Below are 21,887 nucleotides of genomic sequence, written 5' to 3'. Positions count from 1 at the left end.
TTTTTCGCGGCTGTAGCACTTTGGGTGACACTTCCCTTGAGCTATCTACTACATCCCCAAGATCTTTCCTCCTCTCCATCCCAGCAAGTTCAGACCCCCTGAGCCTAGATTTTAGTAGTGTAATGTAGGAAAATGGTATTACTCACTACTATCAAACAGTACTGGCCCCAGTAGTGATCCTTGCCCTTGTGAGAACCGTCCACTGATTCCCGCCCTTCACTTCCTGTCGTGTAACCAGTTTCCAGTCCCCAAGAGAAGCCCTCCTCCTGCCCCAGGGCTGCTCAGTTCACTCAGGAGGCTTTGGGGAGGCAGAAGCCTTTGGGAGGTTCCAGAGAGTGATGCCTGCTGGGTGTTTCCTTCTCAGAGAACTCCAAAGGGCTGGGGAGGCAGGACTTCCCTGGGCAGAAGCCGTGCTGACCTTCCCTCGGCAGGCTTTGTCCCTCTTCCTGGGACAGACGTTAGGCTGACTGGCCTGTAGTTTCCTGGTTCCCCTCTGGGTCCCTTTTCAAAAACTGATGTCGCAGTTGCTACTGTCCAGGCTCCTGCTGCTGTGGCTGAACTTCTGGGTAGGTCACAGAGGCAGGAGAGTAGATCCAGTGTCTCACATTTGGGTTCCTCAAGCCCTCTCAGGTTCCTGCTGGCAGGACCCGGACAGCTGTTTGCTTGCCGTTTCCCCCAAATGTGCAGAACTTCACTTCTCATCCCCTTGATTGGGCTTCGTTCTTCAGATCCCCTTTGTGGAAATGGTGCGTGTGCCCTGGCTTCAGGTCCCACCATTCCCCCGCTGAACACAGAAGTGGAAAAACCCATAGTGCTTCTCTGCCGTCCGTCCCCCGCCCCCCCTTTCACAATCCTTTCATTTCTCGGCCATCCAAAGGCCCAGCTGCGTCTCTCGCTGGCGATGCTGAAAGCAATGCTTATTGCTGATCCTTTCAGCCATCCGCTCCTCACACCCTTGTTGCTTGTGTGATCTTGAGCTTGCCGCTCGTTCCCCAGAGCCCGTGTCCCCTTCGCTCAGCTGGGGCAGGCCCTTTTGCTTTTGGGGTGCTCGGCTGTAGAGCCCCTGTTTCAGACCTGGCCCGCCCTTTCCCAGTGGGGGGGGAAGGCTCCTGTGGGGGGTTTCCCGGGTGATGCCTGGCCCCTTCCCCTCTGCCAGCCTCCTGCAGCTGCCACCGGTGGCCACAGGACTTGCCTGCTGAACCAAGCCTTGGGCTGGGTCTGAGCCGTGCATTTAGGAGGCGGATCCTGAGGAGGAGGGAGGAAGGGCTGCGTCAGTGTTGAGTTGGGCCTGGGATCCTGGAGGGGGTTCTGCCATCTTTGGGCATGGAGCGGGGGGGGGGGAGGTATTTATGAATCGGGGTTATTTCCATCTTATTGTTTATTGTTTGTGCCTTGTCTACATTGTGATTGTTATGCTTTTATTATGGTATTGTATTATAGCTGTGCCTGTAACCCACCCTGAGCATGCCTTGGTGGGATGGGCAGGACAGAAGTCTCATCAAATAAATAAATCAGTAAATTTCCTGCATAGTGCAGAGGGTTGGACTAGATGACCCTGGAGGTCCCATCCAACTCTGTGATTCTGGGATTAATATTCATTCCTCCCCTTTGTGGTGCTGGTCTGTGTGAAGGATTAATTCATAGTCCGGTTGGGTTGACAACTTCTTCTTTGGATGAATTTGAGGATGATGTCGAGTGATGCAAAAAAATTTCTGAGTAAATTTGATTTGGTGTTGCTTCAGGAAACGCAGGAAAGACTCAAGTCTGTGTTTCTTGTTTCCCCACAGATTCTGTGCCTGCAGTTGACAGGGGGGAAGGTGGCAGGCATTTGGGGTGGGGTGGGGGGGCTGACCTTGCTTAATCTCAGTAGACCTCCTAGTGGAGCTTACAGAGCTGTTCCCCTGTATGCAGTGGCACTCCTTTTGGAATTTAAGGAGTTTTCTGTTATTTTGGTCAATATTGACCTTCCGCCGCGTGCTTGCAAGCCTAAGATCTCCTTCAGTGTTGGAACCAGTTAGACACCTGTCTAGAGCATCTGGTGAGTCTTCATCCTGTGTGAGCCCAGCGTTATTGGCTGAGGATTTGAATGCGGGGAAACCAAGGAAGGTCGTCTTCTGAAATGCTTTAGCTGTTTCAATATGAAGGGGAGGACTGGAGGCTCCTGAGGTGGAGATGTGGCTCCACACACTCATTTGGGTCACTCAGATGGTTCTGGTTTGCATTTTTGAAGTTTTAATGCAGTGTGGCTTTTGTTTGTTTTGTGAGTCAGCAGTGTGATGCGGTGGCTAAAAAGGCAAATGCAATTTTGGGCTGTATCAACAGAAGTATAGTGTCCAGATCACGTGAAGTGATGGTATTGGTAAGACCTCACCTGGAGTCTTGTGTTAAGTTTGGGGCACCACATTTTAAGGAGGGCGATGTGGATGGTGAGGGGTCTGGAGACCAAGTCCCATGAAGAAAGGTTGAAGGAGCTGGGCATGTTTAACTGTAATTAAATGGCAATCATCTTTCTTTCAACTTCATTAGTTGGCCGTCAAAGAGAAAAGGTCTTGTACTTTTCCTGATTAGCTGGTGAACTTCTTACAATGGCTGGGAGATGTGCATGAGAACACGTGTGTGTGTGTGTGTGTGAAACATAGTTGTGCTGGGGGGTCTGTGATGGAGCCTCTCCTAGCTCTCCACAGCCCACCTTGCTTTGTGTCCTCCTGCGTGATTGGGGACTGCTGTGCCGCCCACCCACAGCCCCACATCCTTTGGGGACAAGGGAAAGAGCACGGCTCCCAGCGCCAAGCCTTCAGGGACTCAGCCGTTGGCACAGCTTTCCTTGCTCTCTTGTAAGCCTTGAGAGGACCCGTCCTCTTGCCTCACAACAACCAAGCTTGCTCAGGTGTCTTTGGGGAAAGAACTCACAAAACAAACTTTACTTAATAAAAACTGGCCTGCAGGCCCTGTTCCAAAAAACCCTCCAAGGTTTCCCCGACACCTGCAGGGGCCTTTCTCTCTCTCTCTCTCTCTGATCCGCTGTCGCCACCCCCCGGCCTTTGCAGGAATTGCCCAGCCGGGAGGGCGAGGACTCCCAGCTTCCCTTCCAGGTTCTGAGGCCTGCCTCTGTGTCTCCCCCTGCCCAGAGTCTGGCTGTCGCGGGACCAGCTGACTGCTTTGTGCAGCACAGGGGAGGGGGGAGTAGCCACTTGCCCGCTGACTGTCCCTCCTCTTCCTCCTGGGGCTCCTTTTAGAATAGCATGCCCAAGACAGTGAAGGTCTGTGTGGCACAGAGAAGCGCTGCTACCGTAGTCTCGAAAGGTAGAACGTATTAAGAAGAAAAGGCCCCTGCACCGGACTGAGCAAGGGATTCACATGGAAGGGGGTCAAGGGCAATCCTTTTGCCCTTCCCTCTAGGCGGGTCCTTGGCTTGGCAGGTTTCCCGTACCGACACAGAGCTCAGTCTGCACCGAAGGGACCCTTCTCTTGGCTCCCAGAAGGAGTTTCAGTATCTCCTCCCAGGGACCAGGTCAGGCAGGGTCAAAGACGCTCCCCTGGAAGTCCCCAGGAGTTCCCTCCCAAAGTCCTTCTAGCACTCAGTGCCCCTGGGGAGGGGAGGGCTTGAGCATCCCATTGTCTCTTGCTAGACCCATTAGTAAAAAGAGCCCCGTGGCGCAGAGTGTTAAAGCTGCAGTGCTGCAGCTGGAGTCCTCTGCTTACGACCTGAGTTCGATTCTGGTGGAAGCTGGGCTTTCAGGTGGCTGGCTCCAGGCCTTCCATCTTTCCGAGGTCGGTCAAAGGAGTCCCCAACTTGCTGCGGGGGGCGGGGGGGGAAGTGTAGATGACGGGGGAAGGCAATGGCAAACCGCCCCGTCAAAAGTCTGCCATGAAAATGTCATGATGCGACGTCACCCCAGAGTTGAAACCAACTGGTGCTTGCACAGGGGACGACCTTGACCTTTTTTAGACCCATTAGCATTTCTAAAAGGGTGACACTGGAAAGCAGTCCCCCCCCCCCCCCCCGCCTGTTCTCTGCCCAGAGAGAAGAAACTTTTAAGAACTCCTGGTGAAGGTTTTGCTCAGTTCAAGCCTCCCAAGAGAAAAGGCATCCCTTCTGCCTCCTGGATCATCCTAGCCCTGGTGGGATCCAGATGGGTGATGCTGCTGGAGACTGGATCCCATCTCCCCGTCTCCCCCCCCCCCCACCTTGGAGTCTGGCCAGCAGCAGCAGCAGCCGCAGCCATGGTTCCTGGGAGCGGCTCCAGATCTAAGCCTCAAGTCCTCTGTGAGTTTTGCCAGGCCGCCACTTGTATTCCGTTGCTGATTCAAACAAACAAACAAAACCAACAGGGAAACTTGCTGTGTGGATGTCCTGTGGCTAAGTGGAAGCAGCAACGGAGAAACTTTACAAGAAATACTCTTCTTAAAGACTTCTAAATGTTTGGTGAGGCCAGATTGCCTTCTTTGGAGGTTTTAAAGCAGAGGCTAGATTAGGGTGGCCAAACTGCGGCTCAGGAGCCACATGTGGCTGTTTCATGCAAATTGTCTGGTTCTAGAAGCCCCCGCCCCTCCAAGTTGGCCAGCTCAGAGAAGGCAGTTCTCTCTTTAAATCACTTCTCCAAGCCAAGCCCACTGGCAATTTGGAGAATGCATTTAAAGTTAAAGTTGCTTTCTTTCCACCTCTCTCCTTCCTTCCTTCCTTCCTTCCTTCCTTCCTTCCTTCCTTCCTTCCTTCCTTCCTTCCTTCCTTCCTTCCTTCCTTCCTTCCTTCCTTCCTTCCTTCCTTCCTTCCTTCCTTCCTTCCTACATCTTATGTTCATTTTATGTGGCTCTTACATGAAGCAAGTTTGGCCCCCCACGGGCTAGATGGGCATCTGACAGCAATGCTGATTCTGTGAACGGGTCACTGGGGGTTGGCGGGGGGGAGGTATTTGTGCAGGAGGCTAAACTAGAGGACCCTGAAGGTCCCTGCCGACTCTCTCTTTTGCTGAAGCCCTGCTAATTTCTCCTCTGCAGGCCTTCTTCCTTTCCAGGTCTAATAATTCTGTCTTTGAATACGGTTTCTGCTACTTTCCCTGGAACAGATGTTAAGCTAACTGGTTTGTAATCCTCTGGATTCCTTTTTTAAAACTGGAGTGAGAGTGACCACTTTCTTGTTCTCTGGCGCCAAGTCTGGTTTGAGTGACAAGCAATAATTTCACATTTGAGTTTGCCCGCCGGACCTGGAGACTTGTTAGTTTTCAGTTTGCCTCGTAGTCCTAGAACTTCCTCTTTCCCCTCCTATTTGCCTCAGTTTTTCAAGCCCCCTGAAAAAGAGTCCCTCCAGCATGGCTTCGTGTCCCCTACTTTCCCCCCACAATTAAATCAAATGCAAAAGAATTCAATCAATTTCTCTGCTGTCTCCCCACCTCTCTTCAGCGGTCAGTCCTTCCCTTCTTTTGTCATCAAAAGGCTCAGCGGCTCCCCTGTGTAGTTTTCTGCTTGGGATATATTTCAAGTAATGCTTGTTGTTTGGCTAATGTTCTTAGCCATCTGCTCTCCAGGGTCTCTTTTTGCTCTCCTTATTGTCAACTAGCCTGTGCTCCTTTGGGAAGGAAGGCTTCACACCCTCGAATTCACCCTGATAAAGTGGGGGCTGCACGCAGTCCGTGAGCAGAGCTGTGTAGCTGGCAAAAAGAAAAGCACCAAGTGGTCAGTCAAAGCACAGGTGCAGAATGGTCAGTGATGCAGAAAGACCTGGCCGGCATGGAACAAAGGTTTTCCCATCTGACACTTTGCTAGGATCATGTCACACCTAAAGAACAGAGACGGCAAAAGCCAAATGGCTAGATGGTACTTTCCTCCTTCTGGGGGCATGGAGATGGGGACTGACCCCAGAGAGGAATGGACCCCTCCATCTTGCCCATGATGCGTGGAGGGGCAGAGGGAGAAGTCCCAACTCTGAGAACAAAGGTAGTGAAGGACTTCTGAATGCTGCAACATCGAGAATTACTAGCCTCACAATAACTTGTTAGGATACGATCCAGATGGGTCTGTGTTAATTTGTCTGTAGCAGCAGAAAGGAGTAAGAGTCCAGGAGAACCCAGCTAACCACATTTGTGGCCTCGGGGGAGGAGCTTTTGGGAGCCACTGTCCCCTTCTTCAGATCTTCTTATTGTTGGAACTCTCTGTCTGGGGCAGCGATGCTCTGTATTGTGCTTGGGGGGGGGCACAGTGGGAGGGCTTCTAGCCCCACTGGTGGACCTCTTGATGGCACTTGGGGTTTTTGGCCACTGTGTGACACAGGCTGTTGGACTGGAGGGGCCATTGGCCTGATCCGACATGGCTTCTCTTATAGCAGGGGTGGCCAACGGTAGCTCTCCAGATATTTTTTGCCTACAACTCCCATCAGCCCCAGCCAGCATGGCCAATGGCTGGGGCTGATGGGAGATGTAGGCAAAAAACATCTGGAGAGCTACAGTTGGCCACCCCTTTCTTATGTTCTGCCACAAATGTTGTTAAGGTTCTGCTGGACTCTTGGTTTTTCCTGCGGTTAGGAGAAATAGATGGAGTTTAGAGGGTTGTGTGCTTTCACCTTTTCTTTATACCCTTGCTCAGCCATGTGCTTTACAGACCTCATGTATTCTTTTGACTTCTTAAACTTCCTCATACTTTGAAGGCGTGTTCCCTGTAAACACACCGAGCCTCTTCAGTCTTGCTGTCCAAAGAGCGGTCAAGGGTAGTGGGCAGCTGCTGAGGTTGCCATCGTGAAAGGGTGACTGACAGGAGACATGTCAGCTAGGCAAAGCCTGTAAGTGGCAGTGTGGTGTAGAGTGTGGGAAGCCCACCTCCTTCAGAGACGATGGGGAGGTGAGAGGAACACCATGCTCAAGTCCTTGAAGGGCTGCCCTGTAGAGGATGGGGTGGAATTGTTTTCTGTGGCCGCAGAAGGAACCAGCTGGTTGAAATTAAATCAACAGAGTTTCCGGCTCAACATTAGGAAGAACTTCCTGAGCATTAGAGCAGTTCCTCAGTGGAAGAGGCTTCCTCCTTGGGAGGTGGTGGGCTCTCCTTCCTTGGAGGTTTTTAAGCAGAGGCTGGATGGCCATTTGACAGCGATGAGGATACTGTGAATTTAGGGGGAGGTGTTTGTGAGTTTCCTGCACTGTGTAGGGGACTGGACAAGATGACCCTAAAGGTCCCTTCCAACTCTAGGATTCCTGACCGTGAGAGTGGTTCCTCAGTGGAACAGGCTTCCTCCTCGGGAGGTGGGGGGCTCTCCTTCCTTGCGTTTTAAAGCAGAAGCTCGATGGCCACCTGACAGCAATGAGGATCCTGTGAATGAGGCAGATCATGAGGAGGAGGGCAGGAAGGGCTGCACCAGTGCTTAGTTCTTTCTTTCACGCCCAGGGAAATGCTGGTTGCCACTTTTGCCTCGGGTTGTTAACCACAAATGCATCCTTTTAGATTTGGTCGTAACTTGGGGCCTGGAATCTATGAGGGCTTCAGTTAGTGCAGATTTGAATAGTTTCTAGGTATCCCGGAAGGATTTGATTTAAACTTTTTGATTTGATTTAAACTTTTTTAAACTTCCTTCCAAGTTGTAACTTTCCTTCTTCTGTAAAATCCCTCACCAAACGCTCCTGAGTGAATGTGGGGGTGACCAATCAGAGGCTGGGTTGTGCATGGTGTCAAGTCTGAGGTTTCAATAACGAGACTTTCTTGATAAGAAGCTCTAGTTTATTGTAACATGTTGCAGAACTGTAGCTGAAAGATTGCGAGACTGGCGAGCATACACAAAGGGCAAACTTTTAAGGTACAAATCAAAAGCATTCCTGAGGGGAGGGCACACTATGCAGGGTACATTCACACATCGTTGTTACATTTATCATTCTCAGGCCTTGGTTGGCCTTGGGCGCTTCCTGGCGCTCGTTATCTCTGAGAAGGCTACATAATCTTATTCTCATGATCTCGTTACCAAGCAGTACTACATAACAAAGGGGAGGTGATGGGGGAAGGCAAGGGTGAGCTAGCAGCAGATGAATACAGTATGGCTTTTACCCAGGTTCCCTTTCCTGAACCAGCGTTTTGGGCCTAGACTACTCAGCATCATAACAGACTTGACACATGGGTCAGGAGCTGGCTAAACAGCGAGAAGGAAAGGGCAGGATTCCGACCATCTCTTAGCTCCTCAGGCCGTCCCAAGGGGGGAGACAAGTGCAGACAAGTCCTCCGTAGGTTTAGCTGTCTGCTCCTCAGATTCTTGTTTTGCTGTTTGGTGTAGTGGTGAAGTGTGTGGACCCTTATCTGGGAGAGCTGAGTTTGATTCCCCTCTACTCAACTTGCAGCTGCTGGAATGGCCTTGGGTCAGCCCATAGCTCTTGTAGGAGTTGTTCTTGAAAGGTCAACTGCTGTGAGAGCTCTCTCAACCCCACACACCTCACAGGATGTCTGTTGTGGGGGAGGAAGGGAAAGGAGATTGTGAGCTGCTCTGAGATTTGGAGTGGAGGGAGGGTGGGGTATACATCCAGTATCTTCTATCTTCTTTTTCTGTATCTGGTAAGAACCTGTGCACCTCCTTGTATGTTCCAGTTTTCAGTGGCAGTCTTCCTGCCTTTTGGTGTAGTGGTTACGAGTACAGACTCTAATCTGGGAGAACCGAGTTTGAGTCCCCACTCCTCCACATGCAGCCTTCCCCAGTCCTCTACACTTTCCTCACAAGTTCTCTTAGAGCTGTTCTGTTCAAGAGCTCTCTCAGCCCCACCTACCTTACAGGGGGTGTGTTGTGGGCATCGCCAGGGGTAGGGTGCTTAGCGCCCCTCTTGCCCCCAGTCCTCCCCAACACAGGCACCAGCCTTGCCTTGCTGCAGTGGGGCAGAGCTGCCTTCAGTGCTGCTGGTGGTGGCCCTCCCGAGTGCCTGGGCTGGTGGCATGGCAGCAGGACATGGCTGCGGGGGCTGAAATCCAGAAGCCACCTCTGCCCCCCTCCCGTGGGAAGGAGCAGGAGAAAGGGCCCCCGGTCAGCAGGGCTCACGGGCTCCCCTGCCCAATTCAGCGCCCCCCCCCCCCAGGGCTGCAACGTCCGAGGGCTACCCAGTGGACACCCCGGCCCTGGCTGTGGGGAGAGGAAGGGAAAGGAGACAGATTACAAGCTGCTGTGAGGCTTTGCGTGAAGGGCAGGGTATAAGTCCTGTCTCCTCCTCCCTCTCCCCCTTCTTCCTCCTGTTATTCTCACGAAGTATTTGCGTATGGAAAAAGATACGATCAGATCTGCATTACGAGAAAGAACCAAAACATAGATAAGCAAGATATTGATTACTCAGGATTAAGTTATGAATTTCAATTTTCATTATTTCTTTCATTTTAACCATGTTGGGGTGCTGCCCAAATAGACACGCCTCCCCCACTTATTTTCTGCCTCCACCGTGTTTGTGCAGAGCTTGTTAAGCAGCTTAGGTTTTCAGATACTGCTGCATCCCCTCAGAGCTCGTGATGACAGTGTGATGTGGATCGTCCAACTCAGCTCCGCAGTTCCTCTGTCTTTCAAGTCACCCCGTAGCATGAGAAGAAGGCCCAAGGGCACAAGAGAGAGCCTCCCCCCCTCCATGGGAAGTCCTGTCCTCTTCATAGCCCCAGCAAATGTCTCTCACACTTCTAAACATCTCTTGAAATCTTCCTGGTGATTAATTCTCATTGAAGAAGAGCCCCTTGGCGCAGAGTGGGAAAGCTGCAGTACTGCAGTCCTAAGCTCTGCTCACGAGCTGAGTTCGATCCCCGGCAGAAGCTGGGTTTTCAGGTAGCCAGCTCGAGGTTGACTCAGCCGTCCATCCTTCTGAGGTCAGTCAAAGAAGTCCCCAGCTTGCTGGGGGGAAGTGTAGAGGACTGGGGAAGGCAATGGCAAACCACCCCGTCAAAAGTCTGCCATGATGCGACGTCACCCCAGAGTCGGAAGCAACTGGTGCTTGCCCAGGGGACTACCTTGACCTTTTTAATTCTCATTGGAAGCCACATCTACTAGGTTTTAATTTATGGATTTAACTGATTGGGGGTTGTCCAATGCTCTGCTTTTCATTGCTAACTGCCTCGGGGGGCCCGTTTTGAGCCAGGAGTTGAGGTAGAAATTTTTAAAATAAATAAACCATAGGCAGGGAGATCTAGCAGGCCCTTGTGGCTTTGTGCAGCTATCCCAAGTGAGAGTTTATACAGGCACTTTTCTAAAAAAGATTTCCTGGGAAGTGGAAGCCAACTGATGGAAGCAACCCAAATACCGCAAGGATGACAGAGGGCTTGGATGAGAAACTCCTGCAGCAGATGGCAAAGCTCTCCAAGAGAAGGGACACAGTGATCACGGGAGATTTCAATGACCCGGACATCTGTTGGAAGTCCAACTCTGCTAAAAATGAAAAGTCAAATAGATTCCTGTCTTGTCTTCCTGACAACTTCCTTTTCCAGAAAGTGAAGAAGGAAACAAAGGGATCTGCTATCTTGGATTTGATTCTCACCAACAAGGAAGAATTGATGGAAGAAGTGGAAATAGTGGGCACCCCGGGCAGTAGTGACCATGAGATTTTGGAATTTACAGTCCTAGTGAAGGGAAAAGCTATACGTGGTCAGACTTATAGGATGGACTTCAGAAAGGCAAACTTTGATAAACTTAGAGCTATGCTGGGTAAAATCCCATGGTCAGAAATACTTAGGAAGAAGGGGGTTCAAGAGGGGTGGGAGTTGTTTAAAAACAAAAGTAGTTGTACTAGATGTCTGCTGTCCCTAATGTTTTAAATGGTCTAAATGTCTTAAAATTTTAAATGTATTAATTATTTTAACTGTTTTTATGCTTAAATTCTATTTATGTGAAACTTTGTGTTGTGAGCCGCCCTGAGCCACTTGTTGGGAAGGGTGGGATATAAATCATAAAATAAATAAATAAATAAATAAAATAATGAAAGCCAGAGGAAAGCGACAAAGATGGTGAGGGGTCTGGAGACCAAGTCCTCTGAGGAAAGGCTGAAGGAGCTGGGGATGTTTAGCCTGGAGAGGAGGCGGCTGAGAGGTGATAGGATCACCATCTTCAAGTACTTGAAGGGCTGTCCTATAGAGGAGGGGTGGAATTGTTTTCTGTGGCCCCAGAAGGTAGGACCAGAACCAAGGGGTTGAAATTAAATCAAAAGAGTTTCCAGCTCCACATTAGGAAGAACTTCCTGACCGTTAGAGCGATTCCTCAGTGGAACAGGCTTCCTCCTTGGGAGGTGATGGGCTCTCCTTCCTTGGAGGTTTTTAAACAGAGGCTAGATGGCCATATGACAGCGATGAAGATCCTGTGAATTTTTAGGGGGAGGTGTTTGTGAGTTTCCTGCATTGTGCAGGAATTGGACTAGATGACCCTGGAAGTCCCTTCCAACTCTTTGATTCTATGATTCTGAGTTGGTAAAATGTGGTTTGGATCCTGTTACCGTTAGGTGAATCTGTAACTGGTTGACAGATCACACATAAAGAGTGCTTGTGAATGGTTCCTCATCCTCTTGGAGAGGAGTGACAAGTGGAATGCCTCAAGGATCTGTCCTGGGACAGTGTGTGGTTACAATAAAAAAGGCCAACGCCACGCTGGGAATTATTAGGAAGGGAATTGAAAACAAATCAGCCAGTATCATAATGCCCCTGTACAAATCGATGGTGCGGTCTCATTTGGAATACTGTGTACAATTTTGGTCACCACACCTCAAAAAGGATATTATAGCACTGGAAAAAGTGCAGAAAAGGGCAACTAGAATGATTCAAGGGTTGGAACACTTTCCCTATGAAGAAAGGTTAAAACACTTGGGGCTCTTTAGCTTGGAGAAATGTCGACTGCGGGGTGACATAAGTTTACAAGATTATGCATGGGTTGGAGAAAGCAGAGAAAGAAGTACTTTTCTCCCTTTCTCACAATACAAGAACTCATGGGCATTCGATGAAATTGCTGAGCAGTCGGGTTGGAATGGATAAAAGGAAGTCCTTCTTCACCCAAACGGTGATTAACATGTGGAATTCACTGCCACAGGAGGTGGTGGTGGCTACAAGCATAGCCAGCTTCAAGAGGGGATTGGATAAAAATATGGAGCAGAGGTCCATCAGTGGCTATTAGCCACAGCATATTATTGGAACTGTCTGGGGCAGTGATGCTCTGTATTCTTGGTGCTTTGGGGGGGGGCAAAGTGGAAGGGCTTCTAGACCCACTTATGAACCTTCTGATGGCACTTGGGTTTTGGGTTTTTTTGCCATTGTGTGACACAGAGTGTTGGACTGGATGGGCCATTGGCCTGATCCAACATGGCTTCTCTTATGTTCTTATGTGACAGAGTGTTGGACTGGAGGGACCATTGGCCTGATCCGACATGGCTTCTCTTATGTTCTTATGTGACATTGAGTGATGGACTGGATGGACCATTGGCCTGATCTAACATGGCTTCTCTTATGTTCTTATGTGACACAGAGTGTTGGACTGGAGGGGCCACTGGCCTGATCCAACATGACTTCTCTTATGTTCTTATGTGACACAGAGTGATGGACTGGATGGGCCATTGGCCTGATCCAATATAGCTTCTCTTATGTTCTTATGTTTTGCTCAACATCTTTATCAATGATTTGGATGAAGGAATAGAGGGAATGCTTATTAAATTTCCTGATGATACAAAACTGGGAGGGGTTGCAAATACAATAGAGGACAGAAACAGAATACAGGATTACCTTGACAAGCTGGAAAACTGGGCTAAAACCAGTAAAATGAATTTTAACAGTGATAAATGTAAAGTTCTGCATTTAAGTAGGAAAAATCCAATGCATGGTTACAGGATGGGGGAGACTTGTCTTAGCAGTACAATGTGCGAAATGGATCTAGGGGTCTTAGTGGACCATACGCTGAACATGAGTCAACAGTGTGGTGCGGTGGCTAAAAAGGTGAATGCAATTTTGCGCTGTATCAGCAGAAGTATAGTGTCCAGATCCCGTGAAGTGATGGTATCGCTTTACTCTGCTCTGGTAAGACCTCCCCTGGAGTCTTGTGTTCAGGTTTCGGCACCACATTTTAAGAAGGATATAGACAAGCTGGAATGGGTCCAGAGGAGGGCGACGAAGATGGTGAGGGGTCTGGAGACCAAGTCTTATGAGGAAAGGTTGAAGGAGCTGGGGATGTGTAGCCTGGAGAGGAGGTGGCTGAGAGGTGATAGGATCACCATCTTCAAGTATTGGAAGGGTTGTCATCTAGAGGATGGTGTGGAATTGTTTCCTGTGGCCCCGGAAGGTAAGACCAGAACTAGTGGGTTGAAATTAAATCAAAAGAGTTTCCGGCTCAACATTAGGAAGAATTTCCTGACTGTTAGAGCAGTTCCTCAGTGGAACAGGCTTCCTCCTTGGGAGGTGGTGGGCTCTCCTTCCTTGGAGGTTTTTCAACAGAGACTAGAGGGCCATCTGACAGCAATGAAGATCCTGTGAATTTAGGGGGAGGTGTTTGTGAGTTTCCTGCATTGTGCAGGTGGTTGGACTAGATGACCCTGGAGGTTCCTTCCAACTCTGATTCTGTGATGAAACAGGGTACTGCTAACAGCCTCAGCCACCTTTAAAGGTGACTGTAAAATGTTTGCATCCATTGGGTGTGCGTGTGTGTGTGCATGCACCACTAAAAGCGTATAGCACATGAGCACTCAACTCAAACTGTTGGGAGTCTGTCGGGGCAGTGTGGTCCATTCCGACTGGCAGCAGCGGCAGCTGCTCTCCAGGGTGTGGGGCTTTCCCCTCCCCTGCCCACTGGTCCTTTGAGCTGGAGGGGCTGGGGATCAGACCAGGGGCCTTCTGCTGCTGACCTTCTCGCCTTCTGTGGCCTCGAAGTGTTGAGGGGGCCTTTTCTAATTGTTGGTGTGCAGTCTGTCTCCCTGGGAGTCGTGATCAGGCAGAGGCAGCCCGGGCAGTGGCTGTGAGTGACAGGCGGACGCTGCACTGTCCGCTTCTGGCCGGTGGTGCTTGGCCTGCTCTCATTTCCCTCCCGGCAAGGGGGCTGCCCTAGAGTTTTGGCTTAGGGCTTGAGAGCTAGCAGCACCGCAGAGTCGGGAATGTTACAGAGGCTGGAAGGCTCCAGAGATATTGTGAATTTGATGCATAGTTTTGAGAGCCTCATTGTAAAGGCTTAAGTTGCTTACATGTGCATCTCTTGATAAAGATATTTATCAAAATGGTAAGTAGAACAATTGAAATTCTGTTGAGAATCTACGTTGTGCACATCGGGAGAATATACATTCACACTACTCTTGAGTATTGAACAGTCTTTATATATTCCTTGGAAGCCTGGAATTGTGTTGGAACTTAGGGGTTTGGTGTTTGTTATTCTGCCTATTGTATTTATTGGCAACAGTGTGTGTAACATTTTGACTTTTCTTCATAAGTATTACTGGTGTTTTGTGTATTTTTCATGTGTTTGTGTCATTAAGTACATTGTTTTCATTGAACAAGGGAGAGCTCTGGTGTTCTTTGGTTGCTAGCATTGTGGGGGGGGGGGCGTCTGGGGCAGGCCTTGACCCCTAACTCCCTTCTTCCCTGGCAGCCCTCGCACACACCCTCCACGCTGAACCCCGTCATGCCAGCTTCCGAGCGGACAGTGGCCTGGGTCTCCAACATGCCTCACCTCTCGGCCGACATCGAGAGCTCCCACATAGAGCGGGAGGAGTACAAGCTGAAGGAGTACTCCAAGTCCATGGACGAGAGTCGGCTGGACCGGGTGAGGCCGGGGGCTCAGGACCAGCCTGCACCCCCCCACCCCGCTGGTCCTCTGAGCTCAGGAAGAGAGAGTTTGCTTGGGGGTGGGGGTGAAGGAGGTCTTTTGCTGGCACCAGGCAGTTCTCCTGATGCCCTTCACAGTTGGGCTGGATGGGGGTGGGGGGGGGGAGGGCCAGCCAGCCATGTCCCTTCAGCTGCATAGGATGGTGAACTTACTTCCGCTCCATGCGGCCTTCAAGGTGCCTTGCAGAAGCGGCCCCACCACAGCAGCAGCCAAGCAGTGGTTGGGCTCAGCTGGATTTGCCATGGACCTTCCCCCCCCCTTGGGTTGAGAGCCTCTTTCTCTGGCTGGAGGCTGGGCCTTCTCCCTCGTCATCCATTGTGTGCCCCGCCCTCCAGGTGAAGGAGTACGAAGAGGAGATCCACTCCCTGAAGGAGCGCCTCCACATGTCCAACCGGAAGCTGGAGGAATACGAGCGCCGGCTGCTCACGCAAGAGGAGCAGACGAGCAAGATCCTGCAGCAATACCAGCAGCGGCTGGAGCAAAGCGAGAAGCGGCTCCGGCAGCAGCAGGTGGAGAAGGACTCCCAGATCAAGAGCATCATCGGCAGGTGAGCTGCAGGTCGGAGCGGGGGGGGGGCGGGGGGGGCAAGTAGAGCCAGGCAAGCTAGCCGAGGAGAGGGCCCCCCGGAGGCCATCTGGACACGCAGCCCCCGGGTGGAGCCTGGCCCCTGGCAGGGAGAGCAACAGGGCCCAGGAGCCATGCAGGCGGGCTGGGGAGAGGTGGGGCTGGCAGAGATCAGCATAGGCTGGGGGGGCTTCTCACAGGCGGGGCCTGGGGCTGGAGGGGCACGCCCCTCTTGTATGGCCCCGCCCTCGGGAGCCCCCCTTCCCGCAGCTGCTGGCGGCCCCGGCTCCCGCCGCCTGCCTGCTGGGTGGGGGGGCCCGGATTGACTCCAGTGAAGCCTGTCCCTGCAGGTTGATGCTGGTGGAGGAGGAGCTGCGCAGGGATCACTCGGCCGCCCTCGACGCCTCCGAAACGCGGAAACGGCTGCTCGACGCTCAGGTGGAAATTACAATGTCATTGTTCTAGCCCATGTCTCCATGGCCATCCCAGCCCCCTCCCCCGCATCTCCCCCTCCGTCCGCCTGTGCGCATGCCTTGCTTGGTGTGCTTCTGTCTGTCTGTCTGTCTGTCCTTGGGGGGGCCCCCTCATCAGCCAGTGACTCCCAGAGCACTCTGGGGCAAAGGGAGGGAGGTCAAGGTGAGGCCCTGGGCTTCTCTCGCCCAAGGGCTCTGTGGGAGGCAGGCCAGAGCGGCCTGGCCCTGGAAGGGTGAACATGCTCTCTGCAGCAGCTTGCCCAGTGTAGAGGCATCACTGGCTAGAATGCTCATTTGCATTACAAATGCCTCTCTGCCCCAGCTGTCTTTTCTTCCTGACTGAGCCTTTAATGTCACCAGCTGGGGGAATCTGACCCTCATGCCACAAGGGCCAGAGAACTGCAGGGGACCAGCCTTGCTGCTGGGGAAATGGCTCCGAGATGTTATGGCCGGAGAGCCCACCCAGCCAGGTGTTCTTAGAATCCTAGAGTTGGACGGGACCTCCAGGGTCATCTACTCCAACCCCCTGCACAATGCAAGAAGCTCACAAATACCATTCCCTAAATTCACAGTTCACGTGGGGACAGCTGAACACCTGACTGGGTGCTGATTCCCCAGCTTTTGTTGGTTCCCCAGTGCTGATACACTGCAGCTTCCGTGTGAGCCCTCTCAGCCCCACCCACCTCACAGGGTGTCTGTTGTGGGGGAGGAAGATAAAGGCGATTGTGAGCCGCTCTGAGACTGTCCTTGAAAGGGCAGCTTCCGTGAGAGCCCTCTCAGCCCCGCCCACCTCACAGGGTGTCTGTTGTGGGGGAGGAAGATAAAGGCGATTGTGAGCTGCTCTGAGACTGTCCTTGAAAGGGCAGCTTCCGTGGAAGCCCTCTCAGCCCCACCCGCCTCACAGGGTGTTTGCTGTGGGGGAGGAAGATAAAGGCGATTGTGAGCCGCTCTGAGTCTCTGTCCTTGAAAGGGCAGCTTCCGTGAGAGCCCTCTCAGCCCCACCCACCTCACAAGGTGTCTGTTGTGGGGGAGGAAGATAAAGGCGATTGTGAGCCGCTCTGAGACTCTTGTGTGGAGGGCGGGACATAAATCCAATGTCGTCATCATCTTCTGCAGTGTCAGAGCAGCTTCCACATCGCAGGGGTCCCCACATCTTCCCTTTCCCAGCCCCACCCCCACGGGCTCCCCACACCACATGGGCAGTTGACATCTCACTATAGCAGGGGTGGCCAACGGTAGCTCTCCAGATGTTGTTTTTTGCCTGCAACTCCCATCAGCCCCAGCCAGCATGGCTGATGGCTGGGGCTGATGGGAGTTGTAGGCAAAAAACATCTGGAGAGCTACCGTTGGCCACCCCTGCACTGTAGCGTTATAACAATGCTTTAGGTTCTCTGAATTCCCAGCTTTTTAGAAGGTAAGTCTCTAGCCCTCTCTTCCTATGCAAATAAAAAAGGAAAAAAGGCAGCCAAAGACAGCTTTATTGTAGAATGCACTTTTCGTTTTTGATATTGGCAGTCCTATCTGGAGTTTTTTAAACATGTGACATTTATAGGTTTTATGATTGCTTTTATAATGTTTTATTTATATTGTAAGCAAGCTTCAGTTCAGCAAGGGAGAACGCGGCTAGAGATTTACTAGTTAAAAATATTATTTATTTGTTCAGAAAAAAACTACCTCTCCAGAGATAAAGCTACTCAAAAAGTAAAGCTACTCGGAAATGAAAGCTGGGAATTTACAGGTGGTTAATGTTGTCAGTCAACTGCCTATTAAGAAAAAGCCCCTGTGGGGGGAGGGGGGAGGGGAAGGCCCCCCCAGGGCACTCAGGATGACAAGAAGGGGGCTGAGCAGATCTCCTGGGCTTCTGCAGCCACATCCCATCCCCAGCCCTCCTGCAGCCTTTCCAAAAATATGGCATCCAAGCAGGTTTGGAGAAGACTGCCAGAAAGATCGGGGGGGGGACACCTGGAGGGGCCCCAGAAGCAGCCCGATGCTGTGAGGAAGCAGGAAACAAACCTGCTCCCCAGCAGCCTCTGAGGCAGGCCGAACCACAGCCTGGAAGGCCGTTTCATCCCACAGTGCAGCAGCCCCGGGAGAGAGAGAGAGCGTGTGCAAAGCCATGGGAGCTTCAGGAGGGCGCCCGTCTGTCACTCTCCCAGGACTGGCCCAGCCTCGTGGATGTCTCAGCAACTCTGTCAGGGTGCAGCTCCGATCCCCTCTCCCTTCTGCAACTGCCCTGCCCCCCCCAGGCCCCATCTCAGCCCCCAAAGAGGAGGGCAGGAGGGGAGCAGAGCTGCCAACCTTCAGGCCTGGCGATCTCCCGGAATTGCAGCTGAGAGCAGTTCCCCTGGAGAAAACAGCTGCTTTGAGGGGAATGGCCTTAGACCTTGCTGAGGCCTCTCCCTCCCTCCCTCCCTCCCGTCCCAGGCCCCACCTTCCCTGAGTGCCACCCCCAAATCTCCAGGGATTTCGATAGCAGGAATGGGCCACCCTCCTCAGCTCCAGAGGCTCCCTGGTCCTGGCTGGGTTCGAGGAGGCTCCCTGGAGGGAGAAGAGGGGTCCTGTCCCCCCCCCCCGGCCTGCAGCCGCTGACGCCCCCGGGTGGGGGGCCTTGACCCATGTGTTTTCTCCGTTTCATCCTAGCTGTTCATCAGGTAACTCTGTATGAGTCTGCTTTTGTCACATGGAGGGATCGGGGGCACCCTCGCCGTTCGGTAGCAGACCAGGTGGGTCCTGCACATCCCCTCCCCCCCTCCCCATAGAGTAGCCCCTCCCTCCTCCCTCCCCTTCAGCACTGCCGGCAGGGGGGTCGGCCCTCCTGAGCCCAGGACTTGGCCACGCCCACGAGGGGTGGGGGGGGTGGCTGCCCCAGGGAGGGCCTCAGCTGGGTAGGTGAAGGAAGGCACTGCCTCTTGTGGAGACGGAGCCCCTCCTGCTGCTGCTGCTGCTGCTTCCCAGGCGGGGCAGCCCCTCAGGCCACGTTTCTGCCCCACACTTCTTCCAAGGAGCTCCTGCTTCCCCCTCCCTCACTGCCCCTCCACCCGCCCACGGTGGTGGGAGGCACCAGGAGGTCCTTTCCAGCCCTCCCCCCCCCGCCTGCCCTCCAGTGTGATCCCTCCCAGGCCCCCCCCCCCGCGGCTCCTGCATCACTGCCTCCCCCCCCTTGTCTTGTGCCTGTCTGCACCACATTCCACCCAGCACCACTGTCTGTTCCTTGTGCAGCCCTTGCTTGAGGCTGCGGGAAGAGAGAGAGAGAGAGAGAAAGCAAGCCAGCTCAGGTGTGTGTGTGTCTGTGAGATGGGGCAGACTTGGGAACGGGCTGGTTCTTTCCAAAGCTGGATAGAAACGCTGACCGAGCAGGAGGGGAGGGGAGGGGGGCCAGGAGGACCCTGCTGTCTGGAAGGGAGGGGTTTCTGAGTTCCCCCAGGCATGGGGTCGGGGCGATTGGGCTGAACAGCTGGCACTGAGAGGTTAGTGCTAGAGGGTGTGGAGGGACTGGGGAGCTGGGCCATCCCCTGCCGAAGCGGGTTCTGGAAAGACCCCTGCTAGGCTCTCCCCCCAGGGGCTCTGGTGTCCTGGGGGGGGACACTTGCTCTCTCCTCCTCCAGTCCGGCTCAGTCCCCAGGTGTGGCCTGAGCAGTGAGTGAGCGAAGGGACCCTCCCTCCCTGAGGAGCACGGAGCAGCCAGGCAGAAGAACTAACACTGGGCTTCAGGCTGTCAGCACACAACTCTGAGAACGTTCAAGACGTGCCTTATTTCGTTTGGACAACAACACAGTCGCTTTCCTTTTTAAATATTCAATTACAGGCAATTGATAATCTAAATTCCCAGACTCCATCTCCATCTCAAAACAGTAAACACAGAACTGTCATTCACATGAAACAAGAGAAAATCTATACAAGATTCTGCTCCAGCCAAAACATTCATTCTCCAAAGATTTCCGTAGCACACTGTCGTGTGTTGCAAACGCTCCTCTGCGTAAGCAGAAAGGCTGCAGGCGGCCACAGACAGCCCCGCTGGCTGCCTGGTTGTCATGTTTCATTCCAGCTCTTTTCTCTCCGAACCTCTGCTGGCGGCACGGAGCTTCCCAGCCCTCTCCAGTCTTTCGCCACACCAGCAGCTGGGAAGTTTTGGCTGGAGCCGAACCTGGTGTAGATTTTCTCTTCTTGATTCACGTGAAGGGCAATTTTGTATTTACAGTATGATCTTTATCGTGGTCTCTGTGCAGTCTCACACATGGGTCTTGCCGCTGGCAACGGATCCGTACCTTGGAGTCTCCAGTAGCTCGCCTAGAGCGTTTTTGGCGCACTCTCCTGCTTGCCCTGGGGAGCAGGCATCGACCGCATGCCTGGAGCAAGTGGGAGGCACCCCTCCCACTCAGTTTCTTCCGAACCGCCACTCAGACAACACCTACCTTGCTGCGTTCCCTTCCCCTCAGCTTGTCTTTTTCCACCTGTGGCATCATATTCCTTCTCTTATTTTCTTTCTTCTTCCAAAAAAAAGAAAGCCCTTATCTCTGCACTTCCGTTTCCCTTTTTCCCCTCCCTTGTCTGGAGCGTATGGAAGGGAAAACTACTTTTAAAAAATGCCGGAGGTGTGGGACTAAAATCCCTACTTCTGACAGACATTCTTATTGCCTTTTTTGCTTGGGTGAAGCTCATCAGGTTGATACCTGCCCGCACTGCACCAATTTCGGAAAACAGGCACGAAAAAATCGAGCAGCAAGGCTCTAAAGTTTTCTGCTTGAAAAATTTATCTGGGCCATGCCTCGTTCCGATTTACCACCTCCCCCACATCGAGCGGGAGATTCGGCTGCATCGGCTGCTGTGCAATCCGTAAAATAGCATAAGTCCGACAAGGGAACGTCTAAGCACTTCGATTCGGGACATAAGTTCTCGAAGAAGTACCGGCACCACTCTGACTCATCAACTACGGCTCTGAAAAAACCTCGTGACCCGATAGCCAAGTCGACTCGACGGCCTTATCGACCCTGACAGCTACCATCTCGACTCCTATGGCTTCCGTTTCTAACCAACCTGGACTTTCTTCAGCTTCGACTCAACCACTAATTCCTCCAGAACTCTCGGCACCATCTGACGTGATTTCGGACATGCCTCAACTCACTTCTAATGTTCCCGTAGAGGTTATTCCGATTCGGTCTCGATCACCTTCGGTCCACAGTGCTGTCCCCTTGGACATTCTCGAACCCGACCCTCTTACTGAACCTCTCACAGGAGCGTGCATGGTCTCTACTCCAACTCGGGTCTTTTCGAGACATTGGGGTTTCTCCAATGGGGTTTCTTCCACTCAAGTGTCCACTCAGCGTCTCCCCTCTCGTTCTCCGGTTCGTCGCCACGATTTCCACTCCCGCTCTCCATCTCATCATGACTACCATGACTACTATCGCACTGGACAGTACAAATACTCCTCGGTCTCTAGATGTCCATCTCCTCGACACCGTAGAGTCTATCGTCACTACTCGTGCTCACCTTCGGATGAGGGATTCAGGCGTTCTCGGTACCGTGAACTTGATGTAACTTCTCATAGAGACTTTGAAGCTGCACTTCCTCGACTCCGTGATCTCAAACCCTCACCATCTCGAACCTGAGACACTGCCTACCTTTCGTCTCGATACTGTGAACCTTCTCGAACCCGAGACATCGAATATCTTTCGTCTCTATACTGCGAACCTTCTCGGTGCTGTGAGTCTCACATGCCACCTCGAATCCATGATGCTCCAATTTGCTCTATTATGCCTGCGGTACCTGCCATGACTTCGAGCACTCTGCCATCACGACCTAAGCCTCTTCAAACCTCTAATACTATTCCTCCCCCAGAGGACTCTGAGTCTGTACCAACTAAACCCAACACACCTCCTCAGGAACCAAGACGACTTTGAGTCCGAGAAGGACAGTTCATGCACTTCCAATTCTGAACATCCACTGGGCTCCCCCGGCTCCGACACTACTCGACCAAACCGCCTTTCCCCATCTGATGGATCTAAAGCCTACCTCAACTTCATCACCACTATGGCTGAGGCCCTGAATGTGACTCTCCCATCGGACTCACCCAAGATTTCAGATGT

At 52.3% G+C, this 21,887-nt stretch overlaps 1 protein-coding gene across 6 annotated transcripts in view; it reads left to right on the top strand.

Annotated features, from left to right (window-relative positions):
- SYNGAP1 (synaptic Ras GTPase activating protein 1) overlaps window positions 1-21,887 on the top strand; it is a 98,147-nt gene that overhangs the window by 71,072 nt on the left and 5,188 nt on the right. For 2 of the 6 annotated variants that reach the window (XM_060238873.1, XM_060238872.1), the window contains 4 exons: window positions 14,531-14,704; window positions 15,103-15,314; window positions 15,669-15,769; window positions 18,445-18,527. In XM_060238873.1, the coding sequence (XP_060094856.1) occupies window positions 14,531-14,704; window positions 15,103-15,314; window positions 15,669-15,769; window positions 18,445-18,527 (570 nt within the window). The remainder of the gene's footprint in view (window positions 1-14,530; window positions 14,705-15,102; window positions 15,315-15,668; window positions 15,770-18,444; window positions 18,528-21,887) is intronic. The other 4 variants (XM_060238876.1, XM_060238874.1, XR_009555404.1 and 1 more) reach the window with 3 other exon arrangements.

This window comes from Heteronotia binoei, chromosome 5 (assembly GCF_032191835.1).
Source record: "Heteronotia binoei isolate CCM8104 ecotype False Entrance Well chromosome 5, APGP_CSIRO_Hbin_v1, whole genome shotgun sequence".
In the NCBI taxonomy this organism is placed as follows: domain Eukaryota; kingdom Metazoa; phylum Chordata; class Lepidosauria; order Squamata; family Gekkonidae; genus Heteronotia; species Heteronotia binoei.
The sequence above is the reverse complement of the archived record's forward strand: the minus strand, read 5'-3'. Positions and strand labels throughout refer to the sequence as shown.